The following is a 27,203-nucleotide window of genomic DNA, read 5'->3' on the forward strand; positions in this document are numbered from 1 at the left end:
ATTATTAATTATAATTTAAGCAATGGCGAAATTCTAACCCAGGACCGAGGATGTTTCGAATACTAAGACACTACGCCTAGACCATGGTATGCCTACATATGGCATTACACTTATGAGATTCTGAACGTAGTTCTTCTATGTATATGTGGAATGATTTAATTTAATTCGTATTATGAAGAGAGATCTTGTTTCATACTGTCAGTCATTCTTTTACTTTTGTCAAATATACTGCCACAGTATGAAATTTTATTTTGCTCGTTACTTTTTTTTAATGTAATCGTTTCATTTTTTCTTGTCCAAGGGACTGTTACATGTGTTTTCTTACTTACGAATTTACTGAGGGACACAGTATTCAGATTGAACTGTGGTTTCTATTAGTTACTATATTCAGATCATTTAACAAACATTTTTATGTATGTGTTTACACTTTCAGATGCCTTAGAATCATTCATAATTTAATACAGTATCTTATTGTCTGTTTGAATTGATTTTACGAACTGTGTTTCGAAACGTATTCTATTTTCATGTGGCATTTGACTAGCTACATAAATATTAATGTATGTGTGACTCATCGGAATATTCATACTCTGTTGCATTCGTTGATGAATGAGAAAACTACCTTCTTTATTATTAGAATGTGGAACAGAATGTTATGATTGAATTAATTAATTTTACTTTCTAAATGAAGGTGGTGTACATTGAGGAAGTTCTCTTACATATGTGAAACTTTACTATGTTATTCATCTTAGCTGCTGTTTTTGGTACTAGAATTTTATTCTGTGAGTGTATTTGCACTGGTCAAAGACAATTTTGTTGGTTTGGAAACATACTTCAGTGAACAGAGATTACATTCATTAACCTTAGTTTTGTCTTCTACACTTGTAGATCCTAACAGGTATTTTATGTGGTGCTCTATTCGTTTATATTAAACACACTTCTTGATATCATACTTTTGCTTATACTGCTTATGGGTGCATTCATGATAACATTTACAAATCATTTCAGGAAATCAGGATTGTGACTAGATTATTGCACTGATTAGAGTATAGTGAAATATTTCTTTTGCTTCCTTCTTGTGTTTAATTAGAGTGATAATTCTTTATGTGTTTTACTATAAAGGGAAATCACAGTTGCAAACTGTGGATTGGAGATTGTGCAATTCATGCAGAATCTTTCATTAACTTGTCAGATGAGGTTCAGAGGTACTGATGAATGTATAATAAAAGAGTAATATTTTGGCACAGGGAGCAATTCGAGGGCTTTGTCAGGGTTTACCGTACTATTCAGGTGTGGATAGGTGAATGAAATAACGACGATTTTTGTCAGGGGGCTTTTATTTCTGTGAGATGCTCCTAACTCAGGCATTTTTACTAGGTGGGTGCCATTAATAATAGATTTTTGTGCAACAGAATCGCATTTTTTTTAAATTATGGGAAGTGAATTTAGAAAGTGTACTGTGACAATCGATGTAGGAATCCTAAATGCAAGTTTTCTTTAGTCCATTTAAGGTGTGACATATTACTGTGAATAAAATGCCTTAAGCAGTCTGGTATTTTGCGTGAAAAATTTCATGACCGATTGAATTTTGTCTATCCATAGAACAGTTTTATGGGTTTGGAGTGTATCTTTACATGTTAGAAATTCTGATGTGATCGTTTGGACTGTTGCAACAAGTAATTTAATTTCAGTTGAATATGTGGAGTGACTTTGATTAACATTTTAGTAGTTACGAGAAATGGTGATTTGAGAGAGAGTTGAGTGAACTTTCTATTGACCTCTGGCCCCCTCCCCTCAAACGGTGAAATTGAGTCAGATTCTGGGTACAGTTGATTGCATAATCATATTCACACGTCTTAAGGATTCAAAATACAACTTGTTAAATTTATTTACACTGAATACATGCATATCATACTTTGGAAAAATTTGTGATGTAGACACATATGGAATATGTCGAAATTGGCTGTTGAAATTGGAAATGTTCCATGCTACTAGTATCGAATTTCTGTTGATTGTGACTAATATCAAGCCTTTGTGGATTGATTATTTATTCTTTACGTGTGCTTGAGGGGAAATTTGGACATTTGTTTTGTTGGATGTCGGTCGCCATTCACACTTCATTCTTTAATAGACTGGTGGTTGTCGAGGGAACAATATTGAGTTATATTGACTTTTGTGGTTTGTCGTGTGTCGAATTTCTGAAGTTTGGTGGCAAAGTGGAAGATTATTTTTCTTATCGTCAACTGTCCGAACGCGATCATTAAATTTGTGTGGTTTTGTTTTTAAAATCTGAAGCAGCCTAATCATTATCCTCAGTCTTTTAAAGATTCGGTACAGAATGTAGAAGACTACTGCAAAACAGAGAGAGAGAGAGAGAGAGAGAGAGAGAGAGAGAGAGAGAGAGAGAGAGAGAGAGAGATGAAGCAGTAAATTGGGAAGGCGTTTGAATAGGAGTGTTATATATAAGTTGCTGATGCGGCTAGATCACATTATTATACAAAGTCAAGGGTCTAAATTTATATACAAGAGAGAATTTCAGTTCAGGGGACATTGAGAATTTATTTTTCCTTATAATTCAGTTTTAATTTTAGGACGGGGCGCATACAGATTATTATAAAAGATCAAAGGAAACAATTTAGTTTTGTGACACAAACGTTGTATGTGCACAGTTGGCCCTAAGAGGTCTTTGAAGGATTTAATGCTGGATTCACCGTGTATTTCGCGAATAACGACTGCAGATTCAACGAAATGGGCACCCAACTCCTCTAGAATATCGGTTGGTGCCTTGTACACCCAACGCTTCAATCTAAATCACAGAAAAGAATCCATAGGCGTGGAGTTGGGAGAACATGGTGGCCGCTGCATAGGCCCACCCACTCGCAATCTAACAACTGGGAAACCGTTATCGAGAGGTTCTCTGACATCTGCGGCAATGTTGGCGGGGCCTTGTCATACTGCAATCATAATCTTTGCCTAAATTCTAGAGGGACATCACCAACGTTTTCGACAGTTCCCCACGAAGAAAGATACCATAATGTCATCCACCGAGCATGTTGGAGGCAGATAGAGCCCAATCAGACACATGGGAACAACATCAAGCGTCACCTTTATCGTAAAACACGAGATGTCACCAGATTTTCCGACTCCTCGACATGGCCATTGTGGCTGCTTAAAGTAAGCAGAAACCAGTTGTATCGAAAAGGTAAAATTTTCAGTAAAATGTCTAAAACAATTTCCGGCACGCAGCTCTTTGAGCACCGTCTCTGAACGTCACTAGAGGGAAAATTTTCATAGTTCCTAGCCGGGAAGCGGTGCACCATTGAAACTGTATCTTTTCTAAGGACTCAAAAATGTTGTGCACCAATTTTTTTCTAACTTTGCCTGATGCTGTAGCACTATCTCTGGTAAAATGGTGGGACACATCATTGTAAACAAAATAATCTAGTGTAACCTCGGAATATTGATATGAGTTCTCCCAATACCTCGTCCATGGAGAACAATACAGATGTGGCGGAAGCTGAACGAAATGCAGTGAGAGGACGGCACCAGACAGACCTGTCGGTAGTACTTGGGCTGCTGGCCCGCCTCGGTGACGGGCAGCGCCGTCCTGGAGTCCCTCCTCTGCCGGTGGTGGTGGTGCGAGCTGCGGTGGTGGTGGTGGTGGTGGTGGTGGTGCGAGTGCTGGTGGTGGATCTTCGGCGGCGACGGAGCCGCACCCGACGCCGTCGAGTCTCGTCGGGCAGCGCCTGCGGACCAAACCACTATCCTGTGAGAGAAGTCCCCCGGGTACCAGGCTGTGCCTTTCCCTGACTATCGTCGTCATGTATACGTTTCACAGCTACTTCTTGCACAGAGGAAATAAGATGGCTATAGAACAAATAGACATGCGGAAATCAAAAGAATGTTTCCATTTAGTGCTTCAATCTACTGGTGGTTGTTGACTTTATCTCCTCAGTGGCAGCCTTGAAATCACAAAAAAGCTGATGGTTGTGTGATTGTTGTGTAACTGAGGCGGTAGAAAACCCAAAAGGCAAGAATTAGAATTTTTCAGTTTAACCACTCTTCATTGATGTGCCCAAGTGTTTTGGATATTAAGAACCTCGGTCTCTCTTGTAGCATTTTCATGCGGTGCTTCGATCATTTACTTGGATTTTTTTGTTGGTTACAACCGAATGGTAAAATCAATTTATTTAAGGAAAAAGTTTGTCCACCAATTTCATTTTAAGTATTTCATAACACCTATCTTATTGTAGACGGATTTTAGACCATATTGCTTCTTTCTAAAGTTGCTTTAGATATCTTAAAAGCTTTATTGAAGGAGGTAAGCAGTTCATTAGATGCAGAAAAGAAAATTTTAATTATAATTTGAATTTTGTTTTCACTGAGGGCGACAATTAATCGTGGGATGAGAAAATTTGCAGCGCAGATCTTGTCTACGACATATCCCAAAAATACTATGACGTTTCTGTATGTCCGTCCTTGTCATGGGAGGTCTGTGGGACTTAGGCCATTCATCTTATGTAATAAAATGGAACGTCTACAACGGTCCATATGAATTTGGTTGGTTGCTTTTTGGAAGGAGACCAGACAGCGAGGTCATCGGTCTCATCGGATTAGGGAAGGACAGGGATGCAATTCTGCCTGCCCTTTGAAAGGAACCATCCCGGCATTTGCCTGGAGCGATTTAGGGAAATTACGGAAAACCTAAATCAGGATGGCCGGACGCGGGATTGAACCGTCGTCCTTCCGAATGCGAGTCCAGTGTCTAACCACCGCGCCACCTCGCTCGGTACCCATATGATGTAATTTATTGCATGACTACCAGTTTTGGTGCTTCAGTGCACTTCCTTGAGACCTCAGCGTCAGTTAAAGCCTGAAGATGATGCACTGAAGCACCGAAGCTGGTAGCCAGACAATAAATGACATCATATGGACGGCTGTATGTGTTCCATTTTTTCTAAAATCAAAGAAAACAGATCTAAGGCCCCATCAAACGTCGACCAGGACATACATGTGTCAGAGAATTCATGGTCTTCTCCATTACTTTCGAACGAGGAATGTATTGGCAGACCCATAGGCGGAAAAGTCTTTGTCTTGGAAACACTAGGCACAGCGTTTGGGAGTGGCGGAGCTGCCCTGAAACGAGCACTACAGAAGAATTAAATGCACAAAAGTAAAATAGAAGTATGTGAGGTTGTGGGAGTTCTGTTTCCAAAACTAACGGCAGGCAACTGGTTTAAGAACTACACCAATCGTGGGCAATTGAAGACATGTTGATGACAATCATTTTGAGTTTAGGAAAAGCAAAGACACCAGCGAGATACTTCTCACTTTGCGAATGATAATGGAAGGAAGACTAAAGGAAAATCAAGACACATTCCTAAGATTTGTCGATATGTAAAACACGTTCGACAGGTGAAATGGTACAAGGTGTTCAAAATTCTGACAAACGTTGGAGTAATCTACAGGGAAAGACGGGTTAAAATGTAATATGTACAAAAACCAAGGGGAAATAATAAGACTGGAAGAAAAAGAACGATTTGCTCGATTTAAAACGGGTGTAAGACTGAGATACAGTCTTAGAGCATTACTATTTAAATATACGCCCAGGAAGCAACGACGGAAATAAGAAAAAAAGACTAAAGAGTTGGATTAAAATTCAAGGTTAAAGTATATCAATAATAAGATTTGCTGATGATGTTGCTATCCTGAGTGAAAGTGAAGAAGAATTACAGGATGTGTTGAATGGAAACAACAGTCTAATGAGTACAGAATATGGACTGAGAGTTAATCGTAGGAAGACGAAAGTAATGATAAGTATCAGAAATCAGCACATCGAAAAATTAACGTCTGGATTGGTGATCACGAAGTAGATTAACTTAAGGAATTCTGCTACCTTTGCAGCAAAGTAATCATTGAGGGAGGACATAAGAAGCAGAATAGAACTGGCAAAAAGGGCATTCCTGACCGAGAGAAATCTGCCAGTATCAATGAACGGCCTAAATTTAAGGAAGAAATTCCGGAGACTGTACATGTGCAGCAGAGCATTGTATGGTGGTGTGCCAAGGACGGTGCGTAAACGTGAACAGAAAAGAATGGGGGAATTTGAGATGTGGTGCTACAGACGAATGTTGAAAGTTAAGTGGACTGATAATTTGAAGAATGAGGAGGTTCTGCGCAGAACTGGAGAAGAAAGGAGTATGTCAGAATCACGGATAAGGAGAAGGGAGAGGATGATAAGACATTTGCAAAGACCTAGGGAATGACTTGCATGGTACTAGAGGGAGCTGTAGAGAGCAAAAACTGTAGAGAAAAACTGGGAGTGGAATACATCCTTGCATGGTACTAGAGGGAGCTGTAGAGAGCAAAAACTGTTGAGAATAACTGGGATTGGAATACATCCAGAAAATAATTGAGGAGATGAAAAGCTTGGCACAGGACAGGAATTGGTGCTGGGTCGCATCAAACCTATCATGATGACTTAAGAAAAAAAAGGTTAATGACCTAGTGCCGCTTTGACAATATCACTGACGTCATATATCCGAAGTCTGGGGAATTTAGCAGCATCAGTACTTCATTGGCAATACCACTGTGAGTACAGGTCTGCAGAGTAAGTCTGTGAGACCGTGTATGTGGAGGGCATGATGTTCTTTCTGTCAGTTCCACCTTCATTTGGCGAAGTCTTTCTATTATTTCTTTACTGGTAGAAGGTTTCTCGCTTTCCATCTAGTCTTATCCTACTTTCATAGTTTCTACTTGTGGACTCCCCAACCATGTCTGATTTATAGTTGACAGCAGATATGGTCAACATATGAATATTAGTTTCTACTTGTCCCGTATGTTATCTTCAGGTGGACAAACCGGAGTCCTATCCATGTGGGATGGCTATCAGGAAAGGACTAAGGTTCTGTGTTCAACAGAGTTAGTAATTCTCTAGAGTTGATCAAGATTTTCTAGATTCTTGGCTTCCATAATACTTCTTCCTCCGCAAGTTAGCTTAAGATTGTGGAAACTGATATGTGCAAAAATGTAAATGCTTCAAGTAACTCTTCTCTGGGGGAGAGTTGATGACCATTCACGTTCGTATTCAGCCATGGCCACTCCAGATTACGAATAAAAAAGGCCTTACAGCAAAGAATCCGAGGCAGATGCCTCCTGACAAAACGTCAAAATGTTCCTCTCTATGCTCTTGCCAGCTGTATGGACGTACACTAACAGTGTCAGTCACTGAAGACGAAAATTATAACGAAAAAGAGGAAGGCTACTTTTTAATGAACCACAGACAACCTGGTGATAGGTAAAAAGGGATCGGTATTAATTTTGCTGAAGTAACTTCTCCAGTGTTCAGCAAAAGTCATTTGGGAAAGTTACAAATGGTTCAAATGGCTCTGAGCACTATTGGACTTAACATCTGAGGTCATCAGTCCCCTAGAACTTAGAGCTACTATAACCTCACTAACCTACATCACACACATCCATGCCCAAGGCAGGATTCGAATCTGTGACCGTAGTGGTCGCGCAGTTCCAGACTGACGCTCATAGAACCGCTCAGCCACACCGGCCGGCGAAAGTTACAGGAAATCAAAATTGTCATGTGGATACTTAGATTCCCAAATTTCGCGTCAGTCGCACAAGAGTGACAGTAGTAACGCCACAGCAAATTTCCCTTAAATACACTATGTAACAGTCATGAGCGTTAGTTACCTTTAAGAGTGTACGTGATACCTTTAAGGTTACAAAGATGCCGTTATCAGCACTTCACTGAGTTTGAACGAGATCGTGCAACAGGATTACAAGCAGCGTGATGTTTCTTCTCTCAATATATTGCAGAAAAATTTGAGAGGAATGTAGCCATAGTATATGATTTCTGGTGACCGCGGTCACTGAAATTTACGTTCGAAAGAAGATAGGGCTCCAAAGGACCACATGGCACTACCGAGAGGTATAACCATTATGTTTGACATGTGTCTCTGGGGCATCGCACTGCATCTACAGTAGCAATTTGAGCACCGTTTGGCACCACAGTGAGGCAACGAACCGTTACAAATCGGTTACTTGAACAACAGCTCCAAGCCAGACTAACTGTACTGTGCAATCTACTAACCCTACACTACCGCCGTTTTCAGCTTCAGGTGTGTCAAGTAAGCGTTCACTGGAAGGCAAGGTGGAGCTCTGTTGTGTTTTCTGATGAAAGCTGGTTCCTCCCCAGCGCCAGTGACAGGAGTGTGTTAGTAATAACGAGGCGAGATGAGGGAGGGTCTGCAACCAGGTTGCCTGCGTGGTAGACACACTGCACTTACACCTGGAGTCATGGTATGGGATGCGATTTCGTATGACACTAGGAGCGCTCTCGTGGCTATCCCACACTTCCTGACGTCAATCTGGTGACTGACCCGTTGTGGTGCCATTCATGAATAGCATTTAAAGGCGAGTTTTCCAACAGGTTAACGATCAGACACATATCGCTGTTGTAACCCAAAATACTCTACAGTTTGTTGATATGTTGCTTTTGCCTGCTCGATCACTAGATCTGTCTCCAATCGTGCACATGTGGGTCGTCATTGGAAGACCACTCTAGCGTCATCACCTCTAACCATACCTGTATTTAGCAGCCTCGTGCAACGTGCTGGAACTCCATCACACAAAGTGACATCTGGGATCTGGACGACAATACATGCACGTTTGATTGCTTGAATTTAAAATTCTGGCTGTTACACGGGTTACTAATATACTAGCATTTCACGTTTGCAGTGGCTTATTTCACACTTACATTAACCTATATACTTGAAATGTTAATGACTTGAATATGTTATTGTGAAAACAAAAAAAAAAAAAAAAAAAAAAAAACAGGAGGCTGAGTTGCAATTTCAGTGCTACATTATTGGAATTGCTTCTGCTAGCTTTTGGTTTTCCTAAAAAATAATAATGAGAGTGGGGAATGACCTGACAATTTCACAGAGATACTAATCAACTTCAGAGAATAAAAGATTACTGCAAGTAAAAAAAATAGCCCTAATATTTCTCATTTATCTACAGTTATTTACAAAAGGTAGATATTTAGTGTAGTTGGTGAATTTATATGAGTGTTTTTCAAAAGACAAAGATCCTTGCATCATATTAACGAAAATAATTTGTCTAAGCTGACTGGGTAGAAATGAGGAGTACATACAATAAATTGTCATCTTGTAGGAATAAAGATTCTATTAGGTGGTAATTTTATGATGCAAGTAATAGTGTAATTGTAAAAGTAAAAGCAGATATATTAACAGTGCACATGAAAGTTAAGAAATCTGTTTATCACAGCTCTTATGCAAATCTTATATTTAACAGCTAATGAACAGTAGTTTAAAGAAAGAAGAAAGTTGTTCCATAGTTGACAGAAATATTAGAAGTGATAAACTTGTGCTGATCACTGTATGGTACCATTCATTCAAAAAGAAAAGGTAAAATAATAGTATACTCAATACTGTGGGCTAAAAACATAATCTTAAACAAAGAAAATATGTGCAAAATATACTGTTTTATAATGTCACATGTAACTGTCTTGAAACTGCAAACAAGTGTTTGTTGTGTACAAGACACCAAACTCAATCAAAGCTTCATGATAAAAACAATTTTCTTTCTATTAAGAGGAAAGGAATTTTCAGTCCTACTTTGCAGATAATATTCTATAATTCACTCACCTCAACCCATCCCCCTCACCAACCAACTGGCTCAAAAACTATAGGACACAAATACCAGGTAAGAGTATATTCACATGTTGATCCAAGTAGGTTAAATAAATAACGTTCCAGATTAGAAAATTGCTGTCCTCACAATAGAGTTAAGTATGACATCACCTTCATTTCCCATTCTCAGAATAAAAGGAAACTCCTACTCAACATATTCAAATCACTTCCAAAAATTATTTTTCTCCCAAATGATTTATAAGATATAATAAAATACTAATACTGCCCATTACTTGTTTCTGACACAGAAATATTTGTGGGTACAGAAAATGTAAATAATAATAAGTGTAATGTGTATACATTCATCTAATGGGTATAGTGTGTACATATGTACATAATGGATATAACATGTATAATGGATGAAAGAATTTGCTATTCGCTGCTGTTACAAGAGCTGTGTATCACCCCTGTCACTAAAACAGCTGAATATCTACCCATATAAGTCACAATGAAGGTATATCATTTTAGAAATAAATAAATTGGAAACAATGACATTAAAAAATTCTATTAATTGCAGTTACATCTTACTCATCCATTAGTTGGTCTCGCATATACATGTATTGTATTTTCAGCAACATTATACGAGTTACACGAGATGTCCAAAGTAGCACTGACTCAGAGAAACTTTCGAGAATGTTAATGCAATTTCAATACCAGAAATGCTCAATATGACAAATTTTTCACAAAAATGAGGAACTACCTTCACCATTTGTACATCTAAAGGACAGTATTACATGGGAAAATATGGGCCAGAGAAACTGATAGAAAATGTGGTGCTAGGAGGACATGTTAAAAACTTCTTTAGTAGATAAAGGAAAATTTGTAGTAAAATTGAGAAGAGTAGGTGATGAAGGTCTCGAAGAAAGCATGCGAGTATGAATTAGAGGTTGGCACAATTTGAACCAAGGTCTGCAGGAATAGATGACATGCTACTGTAAAATTTTTAGACCAGACAGACCTTTACGATATTTAAAACAGACTATTGAAGACATAGCATGTAGCAAATATTAGGAAGTGGATGAGTGTCATTAAACTTGTGAAAAAAGGACTACATGACAGAAATAAAAAATAAATTCATTCAATTCAATATGAATCTTTTCAGTTAAGATTTACTATAATTTTACGACAATCAGTTGAAATATGGACTTAGTGAGCTTTCTACTAAATATATTAAAATATTGTAACTGGATTAATTTCCAAAGTGTACACAGTATTATTAAAATGCATTCGAAAATCAGCCAGTGACAAGTGGATGACACTGTCACTGGTAACACAAGAAAGTCATAAGTGCAAATCGTCCACTTCGACTCAGTTGAAATAACTCCAACTAATGCTCATATAATGGTCAAAACGCTCAGTAAGAATATCATTCTGTGTTTAGGTTGCAACAACTGGAGTTTGAAGCTGATAAACAGATATGTGTGAATCATGGACCGGCAGTTATGTTATTGCAAAAATTAACAAAATCATAAGAAGAATCACTTGAATAGTGGGAAGCTCTATAGAAGAATATGGAGTAGAGGAAGTGTGAGGATTAACTGAGGAAGTAAAAGAGTTTGAAGAAAATGATGGTGTCACACAATGCTAAAAAATAAGTTGACAGATAAGGTACATAATGACATGCATTAACAAGTATAGATGAAGAGGGAAGTCTAGACAAGAAACCATGCCAGATAAAGGGATATGTTTGTGGGACATTTTATACAGTGTCCAGGAATTGTTTGCTTGACACTCGAAGGAGTAATAATTGGGAGAAATACAGGAGCAGACAAAGACTGAAATTTTCCAAAGACAGTAGACAAAGTGTCAGGTGAAGTGGTTGTATGGACATGAGCAAAGGACAGGGAAAGAGAGAGGAAAGCATCAGACCAGTCAAAAGACTGACAACTACAAAGAAGAAGACCATGAAGCAGGAGAATTAGTTGCAGAAGGCGGAAGAAAAGTACAAAAAGTACAAAGAGTAGGAGGAGATAGATGAAAGAGGAAATAGAACTACATAGGGATGGAGTGGATGAAGGATGTGTCAAGGTCTCCAATATTTTCAGAGGATAATATTACTTGAGGACCTGTAGCAGATACTGTATTAAATTTAAAAAAAAATCTGTATTAGCTTTGGGCCCACAAGTAAACTCCTGCTTGAATGAAAATGGGGAACGTCATGAAAAGCTTGTAGTATTAAGAACAACTGAGATTGTGTTGAGAGTCACAAATACTGAAAAGTAAATAAATGAGAGAAAAACAATACAGTGAAAGATCTGTAGCAAAAAAAAAATTATGTGAACAGAACAGATGACAAAGGTGTTGAAAGAGAAGGAAAAGACAAGTATAAAGATAGGCATGCAAACAATTGATAAAAAAGTACGAGAAGTAGAACAGGAATGTGTTACATTGAGAATGAGGATAAGAAAAGGTAGCGTACACTGGAGGAGGGAACTATTTTCTTCAGAATACTCTTGTGAAAACCCCCCCAAGGGAGTTTCAGAGCTGCTCGCCTGAGCATGAAGAGGGGGCCACTTGCCTGGGCAGGAGCTTCGGCAGAGCTCTGTGTTGAAATTTAACAGGCTGGAGACAAAGTAGAGTAAAGAGCAGGAGGACAACGGTTGAGCCAGTCAGCCTCTCCTGGACACGGACAGCCACTTGCCTGAGCGCGCAGACTCCCCAGAGCCCCTCCTGGAGCCAGAGGAGGCGATCACAGTGGTGGAGTCGCGGCGCCCGCCACTCCGGGACGACTCCCCAGAGCCGCGCCGCTGAGCGGGGTCCCTGGCAGTGATGATGGTCGCTCCGGAAGTGGCGCTCGAGTCCCGTCGCGAGGACCACAGCCGCGCCAGGTCAGACCTGCAGTAAGTGGAGTAGCGCGTGAGTAGGCCAGCATGCCACTGACAAGTGATGAATGTAAGGCACTACTCAGGCACCCAACAGCTCTGTTACGATTCATTTTCAAATTATCTTACAAACACAGATGTATGTTCCACATAGCACCTTCAGAAATTACAACTAAACTTATTCCCATGTGACGTTGTACCAGGAAACGGGTACTGTAGGTGTAAAAACCTCTAACACCCCTATCTGTGGGGCACGCATGGTAATGGGAAAATAGTGACATGCAAGCTTAGCTCAGAAATGCCTGGTATAATTCCAACAAAACTTGGTGCACATATGATCGAGTGCCAGGAAGCGGTTACCAATGGGGTAAGACACCCCTAACAACCCTCTCTGGGGGTCATAGGGGGAGAGTTATGACCTGTTAGCATAACTATGGAATTCCTGGAGCAATTTCAATCACGCCAGATACTAACATTTATTATTGTCAGGAAAAATGATATTCTTGGGTAAAATAATTGTAGCACGTCTTCGAAGAAAAAAACGTCGAACAGAGGAAAAATCGCAGATTTTTGGGGAATGGTAGGCTGGAGGGTCATGAACAATATGTTAAAAATCCCCGCCAGTGGCGTGTCACCGTGGGGTGAGATGTTTGGCATTGAAAAGCTACTTTTTTACAATTGCAAAGCTTTACAGTGCACTAAAAACGACAGACAGCAGCAAGCTGCCACGTTTACCAGTCCAGTACCTCATCCAACAACACTATAAATCTCACTGACTTCATTAAATTTGCATATTATATGCTTCTCAGCTTTTGTTTATAGGAACAGATTTTACAGAAAATCTCACTTAACAACTGTATATAATTGCTCATTTAATAAAATTAACATAATTCAACTATGTAAAGATTAACTCAGTCAAGTTATTTTGTCTACTCATTTAACAGACTTGTTTGATAAACGTTGGGTAGGTTCAGCATGTCTGCTAAATGAGACGTGGACTGCATTCGCGGCGAGGAATGTTGTGTTTCCCGCTACAGTTGCCGCACAGGATGGCTAATAACCAGGTTCCCCCTTAACATTGTAAAACAGTGTGTAGAGATTGACATAAGATCCTGCCCACATGGGTTTTTGCGTTACTGTTATTATTAACTCGTACCTATATTCCATGTAATGTTAACTCGTACATCAGCGCACTGCGTCGCCAGTGATTGATGAGGAGTGCTACAGAAGGTCGACATTACTTTGTGAAACATTCTCCAGTTGCTTTTTGTGACAAATTGAACAAGCAGAGTGGGAAATCACCCACTTGTATTTCAATTTGTAGACCTATGAAGCAGGGAATTGCACAAACAAAATCCAGCGACCTACGGATCTTCACACACCTTCTCCACCAGCCCCCGTCCACTCACTTACACCTCCAGAAAAAATGTAACCCTTAATAGGCCCTATGGCACTTAGACGTGGTACACAATTATCAGATTTGTAAATAAACAAACATTAATTTTACAACAGTAAAATAGTGTTTATTAATAATGTGCAGTTTTTCCTTCCCTTGCAGTGTGGATGCTGTTAGTCCTTCAGAAAAAATTAATAGAAACTTCTTTGAAGGAAATTCGATGTACAGTAGTTTAATTTTATACTCGGAAACTTTTTTGTATGAAGCAACAGCTTACGAGTTATTCAAGAAAAGCGTAAAAAGTGACTTTTAAACGCCTTGCCCCACTCCCCCTCCAGATACATACTCATATTTAATTATGGTAATTATGGTGTTCACATCAGTATCTCCTACCACTATACAAAAGTTTGCAACTCTTCAGCTTTCCTCGATAATTTTTTATTATTGACTGGGTTGCTCCTAGAGATATGCGTGTATGGATAAAGCGGAATTTAAAAGTAAATCAAAAGTATACTAGTGTATTTACATAGTTTTCTTAGTGCTGGGCTGAATCGTGACAGTCCTAGTGGCTCTTTCCCATGGGAGTGATGGTCAGTACAGAATGCTGGGAGTGATTTCAACCAAACTCTTTACATATAGAATTTATTATATGGTAAAGAAGTACTATGGGACTAGCGCACCACTAGTATTTCTAAGGAAGTAAGGTCGGGGTAGGAGTTGAAAGGGGATGATATGTGATATAACTGAGGAATCCATAGAGAAAATTCTACCAAACTTAGCACACATAAGGCTTAGTGCTTAGGAAAAAGTGTTGTATGAGTATGTCACTCTTGGCATCACAATTTTTTGTGGTGGGGATAATTAAGAAGCGATGTGTACACTCAATTGTGGAACACATGGATCAGTTTCATGAAATGTTGCTACTCTTCGTTGAAAGAAGATGACAATTCACCCATAGTGTTAGATACAGAAGTGCAGATGTCAAGATGGGTGACACAGAACATGTAAGTCTTGAGTCTGCAGAGCAGTTTCAACCAAATAAGGCACATGTATCACTTATTGCCTGAAAAACCACTGGGGGCCACATATGCCTAACATTCGTAATTGTGGGGATAGAAAGGGTGTGACATGAAAAGTAGCTGAAAATGATTTGTTTTAATATCATATCTAAAAACATTCTTGGTGTGTTGGTTGATTAGTGGCAGCCATGAAGGCTTTTTTTACCTATTAGTGAGTGAGATGATGCTGAGTAAGGGTTACTTACACACACACATATGTTTATGTATAATATACAAAAAATCTAATTACATAGTCTCAAGAATACCTAGTTTTTTCCGTCATCTTGAAATAATGTCATTAGATTGATAATGTATGTAACAAGACAACCATGCAGGCATCAGATGAGCCCATTTAAAAATTCTCTCCGATTTCCCTGTATTTCCTGTTCGTATTTGATCTCTTTATTTCGTATTCAATTTAGGATGATAAACAATCCTTTTAATCATAATTACATGACATGTTTTGTCATCCAGTGGTCACCAGAGAGAAATAGAAGACCACTGTAATGATTATGTTGTTCTAAATCAAGATTTGAGCAAGACCATAATTTAAACCCTCATATCCTCCTTTACATTACTAGCCACCTCCACCATTTCAGTGATGTGTGTTTGAAATGACAAGTTAAGACATTCCACTAAACACTTTCCTTTCTATTGACATTCCCACATTTTAGAATTCCAAAGTGGAACTACTCCCACCACCATGTGAAAGTACTAATGGCTGTTGTGTTTGAAATTATACGTGAGATTATCAGTGATAAAGACGGTTTAATCAGGCCTGGAGTAGTGCCTCGACAGCCTAATGCTCAAGGCGACTGCTGAAGAAGAGCAGAAAAAGGTGGCTCGAGTCTGATTCGAGTCCTTGTCTCACATTACTTTTCATTTGTCACAATGCACTCATAACATTGTAATTTCAGCGTTTCTGAATGGTTTTCACTGATATTTCATGCCGTTGCATCTTAACTGACTGCATCTACATTGAATACATCCATTTGATTTCAGTAAATAATTACTCTACATAGTCTCAAGTATGAACTGCAGTATCTATGTTGCAAACTTTTTTTTTTTACTTGAAACAACATACTGAGCAGTGTATCAGATGCGAAAACATGTTATACACTGAAATTAAATAAATATGACATGCCAATTAGATGGAAATAGAAATACAAAGAACGCCATTAAATTACAAAAATTTTCACATGTGCTACATGGATTTAATCTCCAAATGACAATGAGATAATTGCAAATATTGTTTTCTGTTTTGATAGATTTGAAATTATATGTAATCAAATGTGTCATTAATGACCATATAGACCAAAACTCTGTCTGTAAGACACTGATATCAGTCATTTTCTATACAGGCAACATTTCAAAATACCCATGCTTCCCATTTATACCCCTAAGTGCACAATGTGTGGTTTGCCCCCATATTACTTTATGCAGATGGGGGATTGCTTGTGTTCCTTGGTTGTTTGTGTTAGTTCAGGCATACCAGTTATTAATTATTGAATGTATTATGGGGCTTCATGAATACATTCTAATCTATCTTTGTTTCATTTCAAACTGCTCCCTTATGCATATATAATATTAACTTAAGACAATATTTTGGTTTTGGAGCTCAAGGAAAACAATACAAAAATGAAAATATACATCAATGTAAGAATAATTAAACAATATTTCATTCCATTTTTAAATCTTCAAAAAAATTTGCCTGAAGGAGGTCACACAAAAACAAACAGAAACTAAACATCAGCCAATTTATTATAATCCATTAGTAGATATGAAATAGGGTCTAAATCTGATGGGAACAGAGTAAGATCAAAATACAATATTAAGGAATAAATAAATGTGATATTACTTAGCATCCTAAGAAAATTCAGCCTAAACCACAGGCTTCTCATTCTTTATATCTTTCTATCCATTACCAGATTTAAGGTATATTTATCTATCTTCTCAATTATTACATATATGCCTCTCATGAGAATGCAGTTACATTTCTTACTATAATTTGTTTCACCGCTTTCAAATGGAGTAGCCTCATGTGCTTCATCAATCTCCAGATAATATTAAAATTACATTATAAATATTATGAAGTTTAACATGGTAAGATAGTGTTCAGTCAGCAATTTGATGATGCTTCCAGTTTGTCTGGGACATTTCAAATGTAAAGTAAGCTGCGTCAAATTGACTGCATTGAAATTAATAATTCATAATATTAATTTTGAAATTCTTTTCTTTACCACTCATTCCAACACATTTGTGTTTGTTAGTTATAAAGCGTATTGCCATCATCCCATTATTAAGTGTTTCTTTCTCTAATTCGATTTTGTATTCATTTTCATATCTCAAAATTGGAACACCTGCAACATTTCTCGTTGTCCTCAAAGACTGTATTTTATTTCAACTCAAGTATCATTAACATCTGACCATCGCTGAAGAAAGTAGTCAGCTGCATACCTAAGATACAATTAAAACAATTTCCCACATAATTTCCTTACCATCTTTCAAGGATCCTCTAGGCAATTCTAACAGGTAGTGAACTTCATTCTTTTTTATTTATCTCATCATTATTTATGCTATATTGTACTAATATCCTGGCAAGGCTAACTGTATTAAAACAGGCAATGAAATAAAGAAATGTTCTGCTTTACAGAGAAAATAATTTCCTCATCTTCATTTGAATCAACCATATTGCATGTGACTTAAAACAATAGGTTTCGATTTTAGATATTGATATAGTATATTAAGTCACTTTGCCTGACCTCTTACATTGCAGTTTCTTTAGTTCTATTACAATTGACAGTTTTACCATTCCCACCAATCACAACCATTATAAAATCTTGAACTTCGTCATGTGCTGGGACTAATGAACGAGGCGTCGGTTCATAACCAGTACAAACTGCATAGTTAACTTTTGACTTGACAAAAAAAACCGCATGTGTAAGTCCTAGGTATCAGAATACTTGAATCACTTGAAGATTACACATTTGCATTAAGAAAGGAATGTATGAAAACCTTATATTGTTCATGAACAATTTAAATTAAAATGAAGTACTTTCTGTTGAAGATACAGGTTGTTTAGTTACAAATGGTTCAGTAAAGTCTCAGAACAAATACGATTTAATGTTTAAATTACGATGCAGAAGAACAGAAATGTCCTAAAGGAACTGCAATGAATATACATTAAATTTATCATCATGATGATGCAAATAGTAATGTATTCAGGTGTTTTAAGGCTTTAAACTGGATAAATATATTAATATTACCTGGAAAGAAATGAAAATAAAACAAAAAGTTGTATAAAACAAAGCTAAACTGAATTTGATATTTTTATAGATGGATGGGTACTGATATCGACTAAATGACTGGCCATAACAATAGTCAGAATGAAAATGTTGGATGCACAATAATATTAACAAATGAATTCAGCTCTTTCATCATCATCAATCTGAAAGATATTTCATTTTTAATATGGTTTTTGATTAAACTTGCACATCATACCTCCATATACTTTATGGAAATCAGAGAAACTTGGTAAAGACTGTATGAAAAAAAATTTTCTTTTTACATTCATCATGTTTGCTACATTTATTGTTTCACAGGTACTAAATTAGGGAGAGTTTAGATAAGTGGCTAAAGGCATTAAGTCATTCCATGGTGAATAAATACAGCATATACTGCTTAAAGAAGTCATAAATATTTGGAATATGGGTTTGAAGAAAGTAAAATTTCAGATTTAGCTAATAAGGAAGAATGTACTGTTAACAGTTTCAGTTGGTGAAAACATAGCTGCAACAGCTGGCAGAGAAATTATGTAAGGAAATTGGAAATTAGAACTGGGAGATAAAGCAAGGAGTAGTACTACATTAAGGAGCAGACTTAGCTTAAACATAATATTACTCCTATAGGTAAAACAATATGGAAGCTGATAAAAATAAAATAATTTAAAGAAATATATGTCATTGATCTTAGCCCTTCATATTATTCCTTAGAAAAATGTAACTGAATAAAATAAATATAAAAAAGAAGGTTCTGTGTTAAACAAAACTGAAGAGTGATGTTCTTTATTGATTCCCACATTTTAGGAGCACAACTAATTATAGTTGGTGGCGCCGGAGCATTATCAAGAGCTGTTGAAAACAAAGAATAACAGGTTGCTTAACAGAAAAGATGTATTTTGGGAATTTAAAAAAAGTAAGTCTGAGGAATAAAATACAGTTAATATTCTCTAACAATCTTTGAACACCAAATTTTGTAAACGATTTTTAAAAATCGTGAATCTGATTCGTTGTAAGAAATATTCTGACACCTTCAGTTAAGTATATCCAGTCAGATGGGCCATCATATAATGAAGAGGGAGATTAAGATGTAGATGAATATATTTAAGACATTTATGGTAATTCATCATCAAGCTATTTTCTATTTTTCTTTTAAGGTTTATTCATACTTTAATCCCCATCGATGAGTCAGATGCATTCTTAATATCCTGATTGAAACGAACAATATTCATTTCTGGCAAACTATAGTATGTGATTATCTAATGCTAAAAGGCAATACGGCTCAAAAAATAGCAGAGATTACATGTTCAATAATTTGCTAATGGAAAATATGACTATAGTATTCAATGACTGTTCCTTTTTCCATACATATTTAATTTGTTGGTAAGAAAGCATAATACAGACAACACTAAAGGCATGTAAATAAATGACCAAAAGTTATATTGTATTAAATTTGCTATGGGTATTGCAACCTTAGAATACCCAAAATATGACATGATATGTCCTAGCCAAGTGTAAACAAAACAGATGAAACAGAATCCAATTTGGTAAAAAAAGTGAAGAACCATTTGCACTATGAATTTATACGACTTTTTTCGTAAAAATGAAGGATATATAAGGGCAGAGAAATTCAAGTATGTATTTGAGGCGATAAAGTAGCTGTCGCAGCAAGTTTACGAAAGATGGACTTAGCATTTCACGTAACGAAATATTATAATAAAACTCATTGTCAAGAAATGGAAAAGTATTGATCGTTTAAGAGAGAAATTCGCCAGATTGCTTTGTCTGCCTCAGAAACCTTAATTTTCATACGAAGAAAAGAGAATGAAGGACTCAGGAAAAACTAAATGTAGGTTCTGAGGAGGATATTAGTAATCTGGACAGTATCTTGAAATAGGGAAGTAACACAGAAGTATACAGAAATTACATGCGCGATTAGGGAAAGACCTGTAATGTTCTGTAGGCACATCCGAAGAATATGCCATAGCAGACTGACAAGAAAAATTGTACAGTATTTTGTAAAATTAAAATGAAAGCCCAACTGGCTTAGGGAATTGCATGAATGCTTACAAGTAAGTGGCATAGATAAGCAAGGAATTGAAGACAAAACAAGATTAAGAATGGGAAGGTTTCGACAACATAAAGTTCCAAAAGTAGGGAAGAAAATGGATAGCAGAAGAAAGAAACGGGATAGTTCACAGATGGAGGAGTGTTTGGGAAAGCATGAATCTAAGTTAATGGATTACAAAAAAAGAACTCTGACGGGAGGTGTAATGGTGAATGAGTCTGTCTCACCTGAGGTCCGAGATGGCGGAGGAATCCCTGCGCTTGCGGCCAGTGAGTGTGGCGTCCGCCGAGGACTCGCGCCTCTTGCGGAAGCCGAAGCCCGACGAGGTGTGCGTCTCAGGGGGCGGCGCCGACGTCGTCGTGGAGGAGCGCCCCCAGGGCAGCGACTTGGCCAGGTCCGCCAGCGTCTCGCGCCGACTGTGGCAGCACCACGTCACGTCACGTCACGTACACGATATGGACTTGATCTTAAATAAGAGCTACAGGAAGCCCCACTTAATGAATTGAGCATTTGAGTCGAACCACATAGTCACAAGGAGCTAATGAACAACATGCAGTACGTGAAGCTTACTACTACACAGGAAAATTTCGTTGAGAGAGTAAGATAAGCGAGCTGTAGGGTATTTCGAGTTAGGAAGTCACTTGTAGCCAGAAACATACTTTGTGTCCAAAGGATTCTGTTAGCTGGAAGGACCTGAAAGGGATGTGGAGATGGATGTAAGTCCAGATGGAACTGAAAGAATATGTTAAGCAAAAAAGATACAGAAGGATATGCCATGCCAGAAGGACGTGGCGCGGTACAAGATTACGTTGATACAGAAGAATAAGTGGAGGCAGAAGGATACAGCGAGAGAAAAGTATTCCAAGGTTTCAAATTACCAGGACGAGTCAGCCACAGGAGAAGAGTCCACATAAGATACAAGGTCATGTTTTGTGTGAACAGCCGAACTTGTGACAACAGAGCATGTCATGGAAGTATACTCCGCAAGAAAATATGCTGCATTACCAGAGGACTTTGTAAAAACCATCCTATGAAGTGAATAGTAATCGTGATGAGACGAAATGGTCTATCTTGTTTCGATATGCAGCCCTGCTGCTACTGTTTCTCAGAGTAGGGCAAGGCTTTCAGTGGAGTGATAGTAAATGGCATAATATTTCGTACTGACAAGGGCTTCAATCAGACTGATAGATCACCTGGAAGCAATAATCAACAGAGTTTGCCGGGACAAGAATAAAGTTCAGTAGGTTTTTCATGTTCGACGTTTTGGGACAGATTCTACTGGGTTGACTCCGTAAAATATACTTTGGTAAATGGCAAACAGAAGAAAAGAGTTAGACAAACATACTGACAACAGCTTGCTCTCCAAAAGTGACGGTAAAAGTGAATGGACTATAAAAATTAAAACACATTGACTTCAAATGCAACAAAGGAACAAATTTGATACAACAAGATATATGATAAGATGATAAGATAAAGCTATTTTATACACAAATTAAAACTTTTGTCTATATTCATTCCTCAGATCACACAGCATACATTGAGCCTGAATTTAAGCTTTATACTAGATGTGAACAACATACATTGAGCCTGAATTTCAGCTTTATACTAGATGTGAACAGAAACGCTATAGAATTAAGTGAATTTCGGTATTAACATAGGCAGGAATGTAAAGTCATTGGAATTAAATCAAAGCAAACTTTGTCACATTGCTACTGTAGCAAAATTACGTACATTGCGATCAAATACGTAACATTCCAGAAGTTATAAAAAGAAAAACTTTTTACATGGATTCAGGAACGTCGTTTCATGGAATAGTTCCAACCATAGGACAGATGCATGCCTGACTCTGTACTGAGACTCAAACAAATTATCACAAACCAGCAAGCCCTTCTAAGGTCAAACATTTACACCATTAAATGATGTTCGATACAAGTGGAAAAATAATTTTCGACCCGCCATCTGAGCACAAAAAACGACAGAGGAGAAGTTGCAGCCTGTGAACTCAAGGGTTTGGTTGGAGTCCAGAGACTAAGCAACTGAATCTGCACTCGATACTCCTGAAGAAGACATAAATGGGAACTGAGTTAATATAATAGAGGAATGACTCCGTCGCTGTGTAGGCTACCTCCATCCTACACACACATAAATGTAGTAAGAGTGGTGGACAGTACAGGTGTTTGACAGTCAGAGTGAGGACCACCTGCTGAGTGGGTCCTATTGGCTCGTGCTGTGCAGGTGTGCACCCCACTTATCCAAGACGAATGTGATAGGATCGGCCATGAGGTGACTGGTTGGGTAGGCAGACAGGGTGGGAACCTGGTGGGTGGGCTTTTGTGGATATAGTCATACAGCTGCACTAGCTGTAACCACCCCAGTCATTCAGGATAGGTGTAAGACCAGAGGAATTTGTTAATACTAGTGGTCAGTTGAGGCATTGAGCAGGCAGGCTGCATGGCAACCTGGTGGATGGGTTGTTGTGGATATAGTCATACAGTTGCACTAGCTGTAACCACCCCCGTCATTCAGGATGGGTGTAATACAGGAGGAATGTGATAAGTCTGGTGGTGAGTTGATGAGCTGTGCACTCAGAGTGAGGGGTTGGGGGCGGCACATAATGAGTGGGTCCTTATGACTGCAGCCACGTAGCTAAGCTGACTGTAACGACCCCACTAACACAAGGTGAGTCTAACACAAGAGGAATGTGGCAGGATCAGCTGTGAATTGAGGGATTTGGCAGGCAAACTGGGTGGGAACCTGATGAGTGGGTCGTGGTGGATGTGAGGCTGTGCTAGCTGCAACCACCCCTCTCATCCAGGGGATAAGGCAAGAGGAATGTGGTGGTTGGTGGCGAACTGAGCAGTTGGACAGTCAGAGTGGGGGGCCGGCCACCTGGTGAGCGGGTCCTTGTGGCTGGAGCCTCTCAGCGAGCGGGACCCGTGCGAGCTGCCGCCGCCCCACTCGCGCAAGATGTCGGTCAGCTGGGCCAGCGAGGAGCGCCGGCGCCGGCCCGCCGTCGTGGGCGGCGACGTCTCTTGCGTCTCGGTGGGAGGCGACACCGACGTGATCTGCGCCGCCGAGTCGCGCCGCCCCGCGCCCAGCCGCTGACGCAGCGTCGACTCCTCCACCTGCCGCCACCAGGAACACGCGTACAACGCACTACACGACGCCAGAAAAGGTAAGGTTTCTTCTCCAACTACACACAAGACTAAGCACATGCTGTGGTTGGTTTGAGATAGGGAAGAAATTGGGCCCTGACAACACACATACCCTACGCACCAGACACCACAACAACTTCACTCCAGGGGATAGTTAGGATTGAAAACCCAGTCTCTGATATTGTACACAACCTTATACAGGGCTTACATGGGAAAGAAACTGGGACATATTTTCTTTAGAATTACTTTTTCATCTTTGTTCTGAATAACCAGCGCTACAACTCCAAAATCACGTGTGAATAATACGGTATTTTACCCGACAGACACGCTGCGTTTACCAAACCTAAGGGTTAAAATTTGTAACACGGATAGCAAGAACCACATTTCACTTATTGTGCATATACAGTAGCAAGAGCTATTAGTACCTTAACTGGCGGTACACACCAGTAAGATTTCTAGCTTATTTTTCGTATTCAAGGAAAGTGATATAATCACTGTTTCCATTTAATGTGCCAAACTTCCGATCTGCATACTGGCTATTTTTCGGGGGTTTTCAGTAGCGATATGTAACACTACAGACGTTCTGAGTAGAAACAGTACGTTCATCGATTGCCAGTAGACTTGTAGTTGCTGTATCATTCTAAGAGAAACTAGTGCGTCAGTTGGGTGGTGGTCACGCAAGAGAACGGTTTAGAAATTGCTTCCACAGCACAGACAGAAAGATACAGAGGACGTTGAAGTTCGGAAATACTATTTGGTAACGATTAAATTGAGAAGTGAAGGTTTCCAGGTACTGTTGTTGCTACCCTGATTGGCTGCACGTAATTTGTGATGTATTTGAAAAGAAGCAAGTTTTAGTAGGATTTTTTTATTGGTTCAGTTTAGTTAGTTTCATTGTTCAGGCGTGAATAAGGAATGTTATATATTCACACGGCTTACAGCCAGAAGTTATAGAAGCAGAACTCCAATTCTTAATTTCTTGGTAGAGTGATATTTTTACTAACAAGTAACTTTTGTAAAGATGATTGTAATGGTCAGACAATAAGTTTCAGTAGTCACAAAGTTCTCTAAACAAAGGCTAGTCTCTTTTCAATCACTTAGTGGGTTGAAATTTTACCTGTTTCCTGACAACAGGTTATTTTCAGGTTGTGTGTGTCGCCGCATTGCACTTTACGAAACACAACGATCGAAGCACGATGTGCTTAACATAGTTCCACGTCCTTGCAAGACTTTCTTTCGTTCATAGTCCCCTGCTGCTCTGCATTTTTTATGTACATCACTTTGAGCATTGTTCAAGTTCAGTTGCCACGGGTAAGCCACGAAAACCTGTTTGGGCCAGTTACTTAAAGTCAAGATTGTAGGATCTTGCACGGTTAAGTATTGCATTTCAAAATTAATGTCAGTCTCAGTTTAACAGAAGATCAGTTGAGACACCATTTCGTACGTTTATAGCTTTTTGTCACAGTACAGTGTTACAATCCCGTGTGCATTATTTAGTGCTTCAAATTTTATTTACTCAGTTTATGTATATAAAGTCACAGGGTATTTTCTTAGATGCATTTTGGTTATTTATTCTTTCAAAGTTCAATCTGTCATATCTTGTAGAATTTTTATTGTGATAATTTTGTGTGCTGGATTTGTATGTCACGAACTGTGACCCTGTAATGCTACGCACAGGGCTGCACAATACAGGATTTCACAGGGCAATGTCTTTGGCATACAGTTTTAGGTTTTTGATTATTTTTGTAGCAGTTTATTCGAAAACAGTTATGCAATTAAAGATGGTTTTGGCCACTCATTTTATCAAATAGTGATTTTCTTTCACAATAGTGTGTAGAATGGTTTTCATCAAGAATCTAGTCCTCATCGTCAGCTAGTAACACGGAGTGTGTGTTATTGTGAAAAAAAAACGAACAGTGGCGTTTTGTAGCACTTGTGTTTCGGGACGGTTTTCTCAACTTAAAACCAAAACTGTGGACTTAAAGATCTGTGTCGTGTGTGTTCCCTGTGTGCCTATGCTATTAGCGCGAGTTTTATGTAGTGCAACGTTGTGGGGTACCTCATTCTGCTGCAATTATACCTAATTTATGAGCATGACTGTAGATACCGCGGGGGACAGTGAAGCAAAACGGAAAGAAGACAAGGATTTCTCTTCAAATGAGGATAGGGTCATATCAACAAATAGTATAACGTTAGTAGGATTTGTTGTGAATATGAAGGTCAGGCGAAGGGTGTCTTACTGTGAACAGTTCACTGATAGAGTTATTCTCATCAATGCCGACAACGATAGTTCACGTATACATGCCGACGAAGCAAGTCGAAAATGAAGAGACAGAGAAAATATATGAGGTTATTGAACGGCTAATTCAGTAAGTACTTAACGGGTGATGAAAATCTGTTAATAATGGGAGATTAAAATGTGATTATAGGGGCACGAGTAAAACAAAATAACTTGGTACTATGCTCCGTTGTGATCTTGTCTGATTGGTTACGTTGATATTAAACACAGCCAACAGCCATCATGAACTTACGTCATTCTTCACCTGTAGGACTGACTTTTCTCTCCAATGGAAATACTTAGACTAAGATCAGGTAATGATTAATGTTTACTCAACATATCCCACATTCATGGAAATACTATAGACAGATTTGTTAGCTGTTGGCCAAGGTGTTCATAGTGCGACATTTTCCATTTGCATCAGTGTAATATCTGGGCCTCCTTGTACCGAGTGAGCTGACACAGTGGTTAGCACATTCGAGGTAGACAGTTCAAATCCCCGTCCGGTCGCCCGGAATTAGGTTTTCCGTTACTTTCCTAAATCGGTTCAGGCAAATGCTGAGATGGTCCCTTTGAATATTACAGTCTATTTCTTTCTCCATCCTTTCGTATACCGCACTTGTGTCGGTTAGGTCGTCAGTGAAGTAGCGTCTTGCAGATAAGGCGCTTATTGCATTTTCACGAGCTTCAAATAGGAGCGGGTAATTTTCAGTTACCTGTGTGGTTACTAGATTTCAAATTTTTTTTCCATGTTTGAGCCCTTTTTTTTGGTTTGTTTGTTAGAACAGCCGAGTGTCGGTTAGACCGTCGGTGAGTCAGCACCTTGAGATCCTGCCACAGATAAGCGAGTACACAGTTCGGCTATATATTTTTACGAGTTCATAAACAGGTAGTGTCTACAGTATAGTTCCGTTGTCTATAGTATGGATTGAAACTGTGATTGCTGTGATCATACACGAGTTGAGTTGGTAATTCTTTGGTCGAAGCTCCAGGTGGTGTCACTCACACGGCTTGAGGCTCTCTAATGGGCATCAGTCTGGGAAGCCGGAGATAGGGATCCAATGGATATCCAACATTTCCCTCTGACCAGTCGACTACTGCCTGCCCTGAGATTGACCACTCATCCGTTGTCAAGTGGGAGGTTGCGCTAAGGTGTGGTCGGCAGCGAAAGGTTTTCTGGGGACAGTGGGGGGGGGGGGGGGGGGTCTGCGGATTGTTGGAGGACCTCCTCCACAGTTCATCTGACATACAGGTTTCGGACACTATCTGTCTCTGACAACTTCCCTGTGCTAGATGCAGCAATCCATGTGCAGTCTGTGTGCACACTGGGAGGAGTCATACCAGATGTATAAGGGTTGCCATGAACAGCACAGGATACAGGCAACTGCAGGTGGTAGCTTATGTCAGTACTAACGATATGTGT

At 38.9% G+C, this 27,203-nt stretch overlaps 1 protein-coding gene across 1 annotated transcript in view; it reads right to left on the minus strand.

Annotated features, from left to right (window-relative positions):
• The window catches only part of LOC126291467 (uncharacterized), a 2,161,958-nt gene that overhangs the window by 2,016,027 nt on the left and 118,728 nt on the right, over positions 1-27,203 (minus strand). The window contains exons 4-7 of the mRNA XM_049984978.1: positions 23,237-23,472; positions 20,575-20,763; positions 12,367-12,560; positions 3,553-3,743 (exon numbers count right to left, since the gene is read on the minus strand). Of these exons, the coding sequence (XP_049840935.1) occupies positions 3,553-3,743; positions 12,367-12,560; positions 20,575-20,763; positions 23,237-23,472 (810 nt within the window). The remainder of the gene's footprint in view (positions 1-3,552; positions 3,744-12,366; positions 12,561-20,574; positions 20,764-23,236; positions 23,473-27,203) is intronic.

Source organism: Schistocerca gregaria, chromosome 9 (assembly GCF_023897955.1).
Source record: "Schistocerca gregaria isolate iqSchGreg1 chromosome 9, iqSchGreg1.2, whole genome shotgun sequence".
NCBI lineage: Eukaryota > Metazoa > Arthropoda > Insecta > Orthoptera > Acrididae > Schistocerca > Schistocerca gregaria.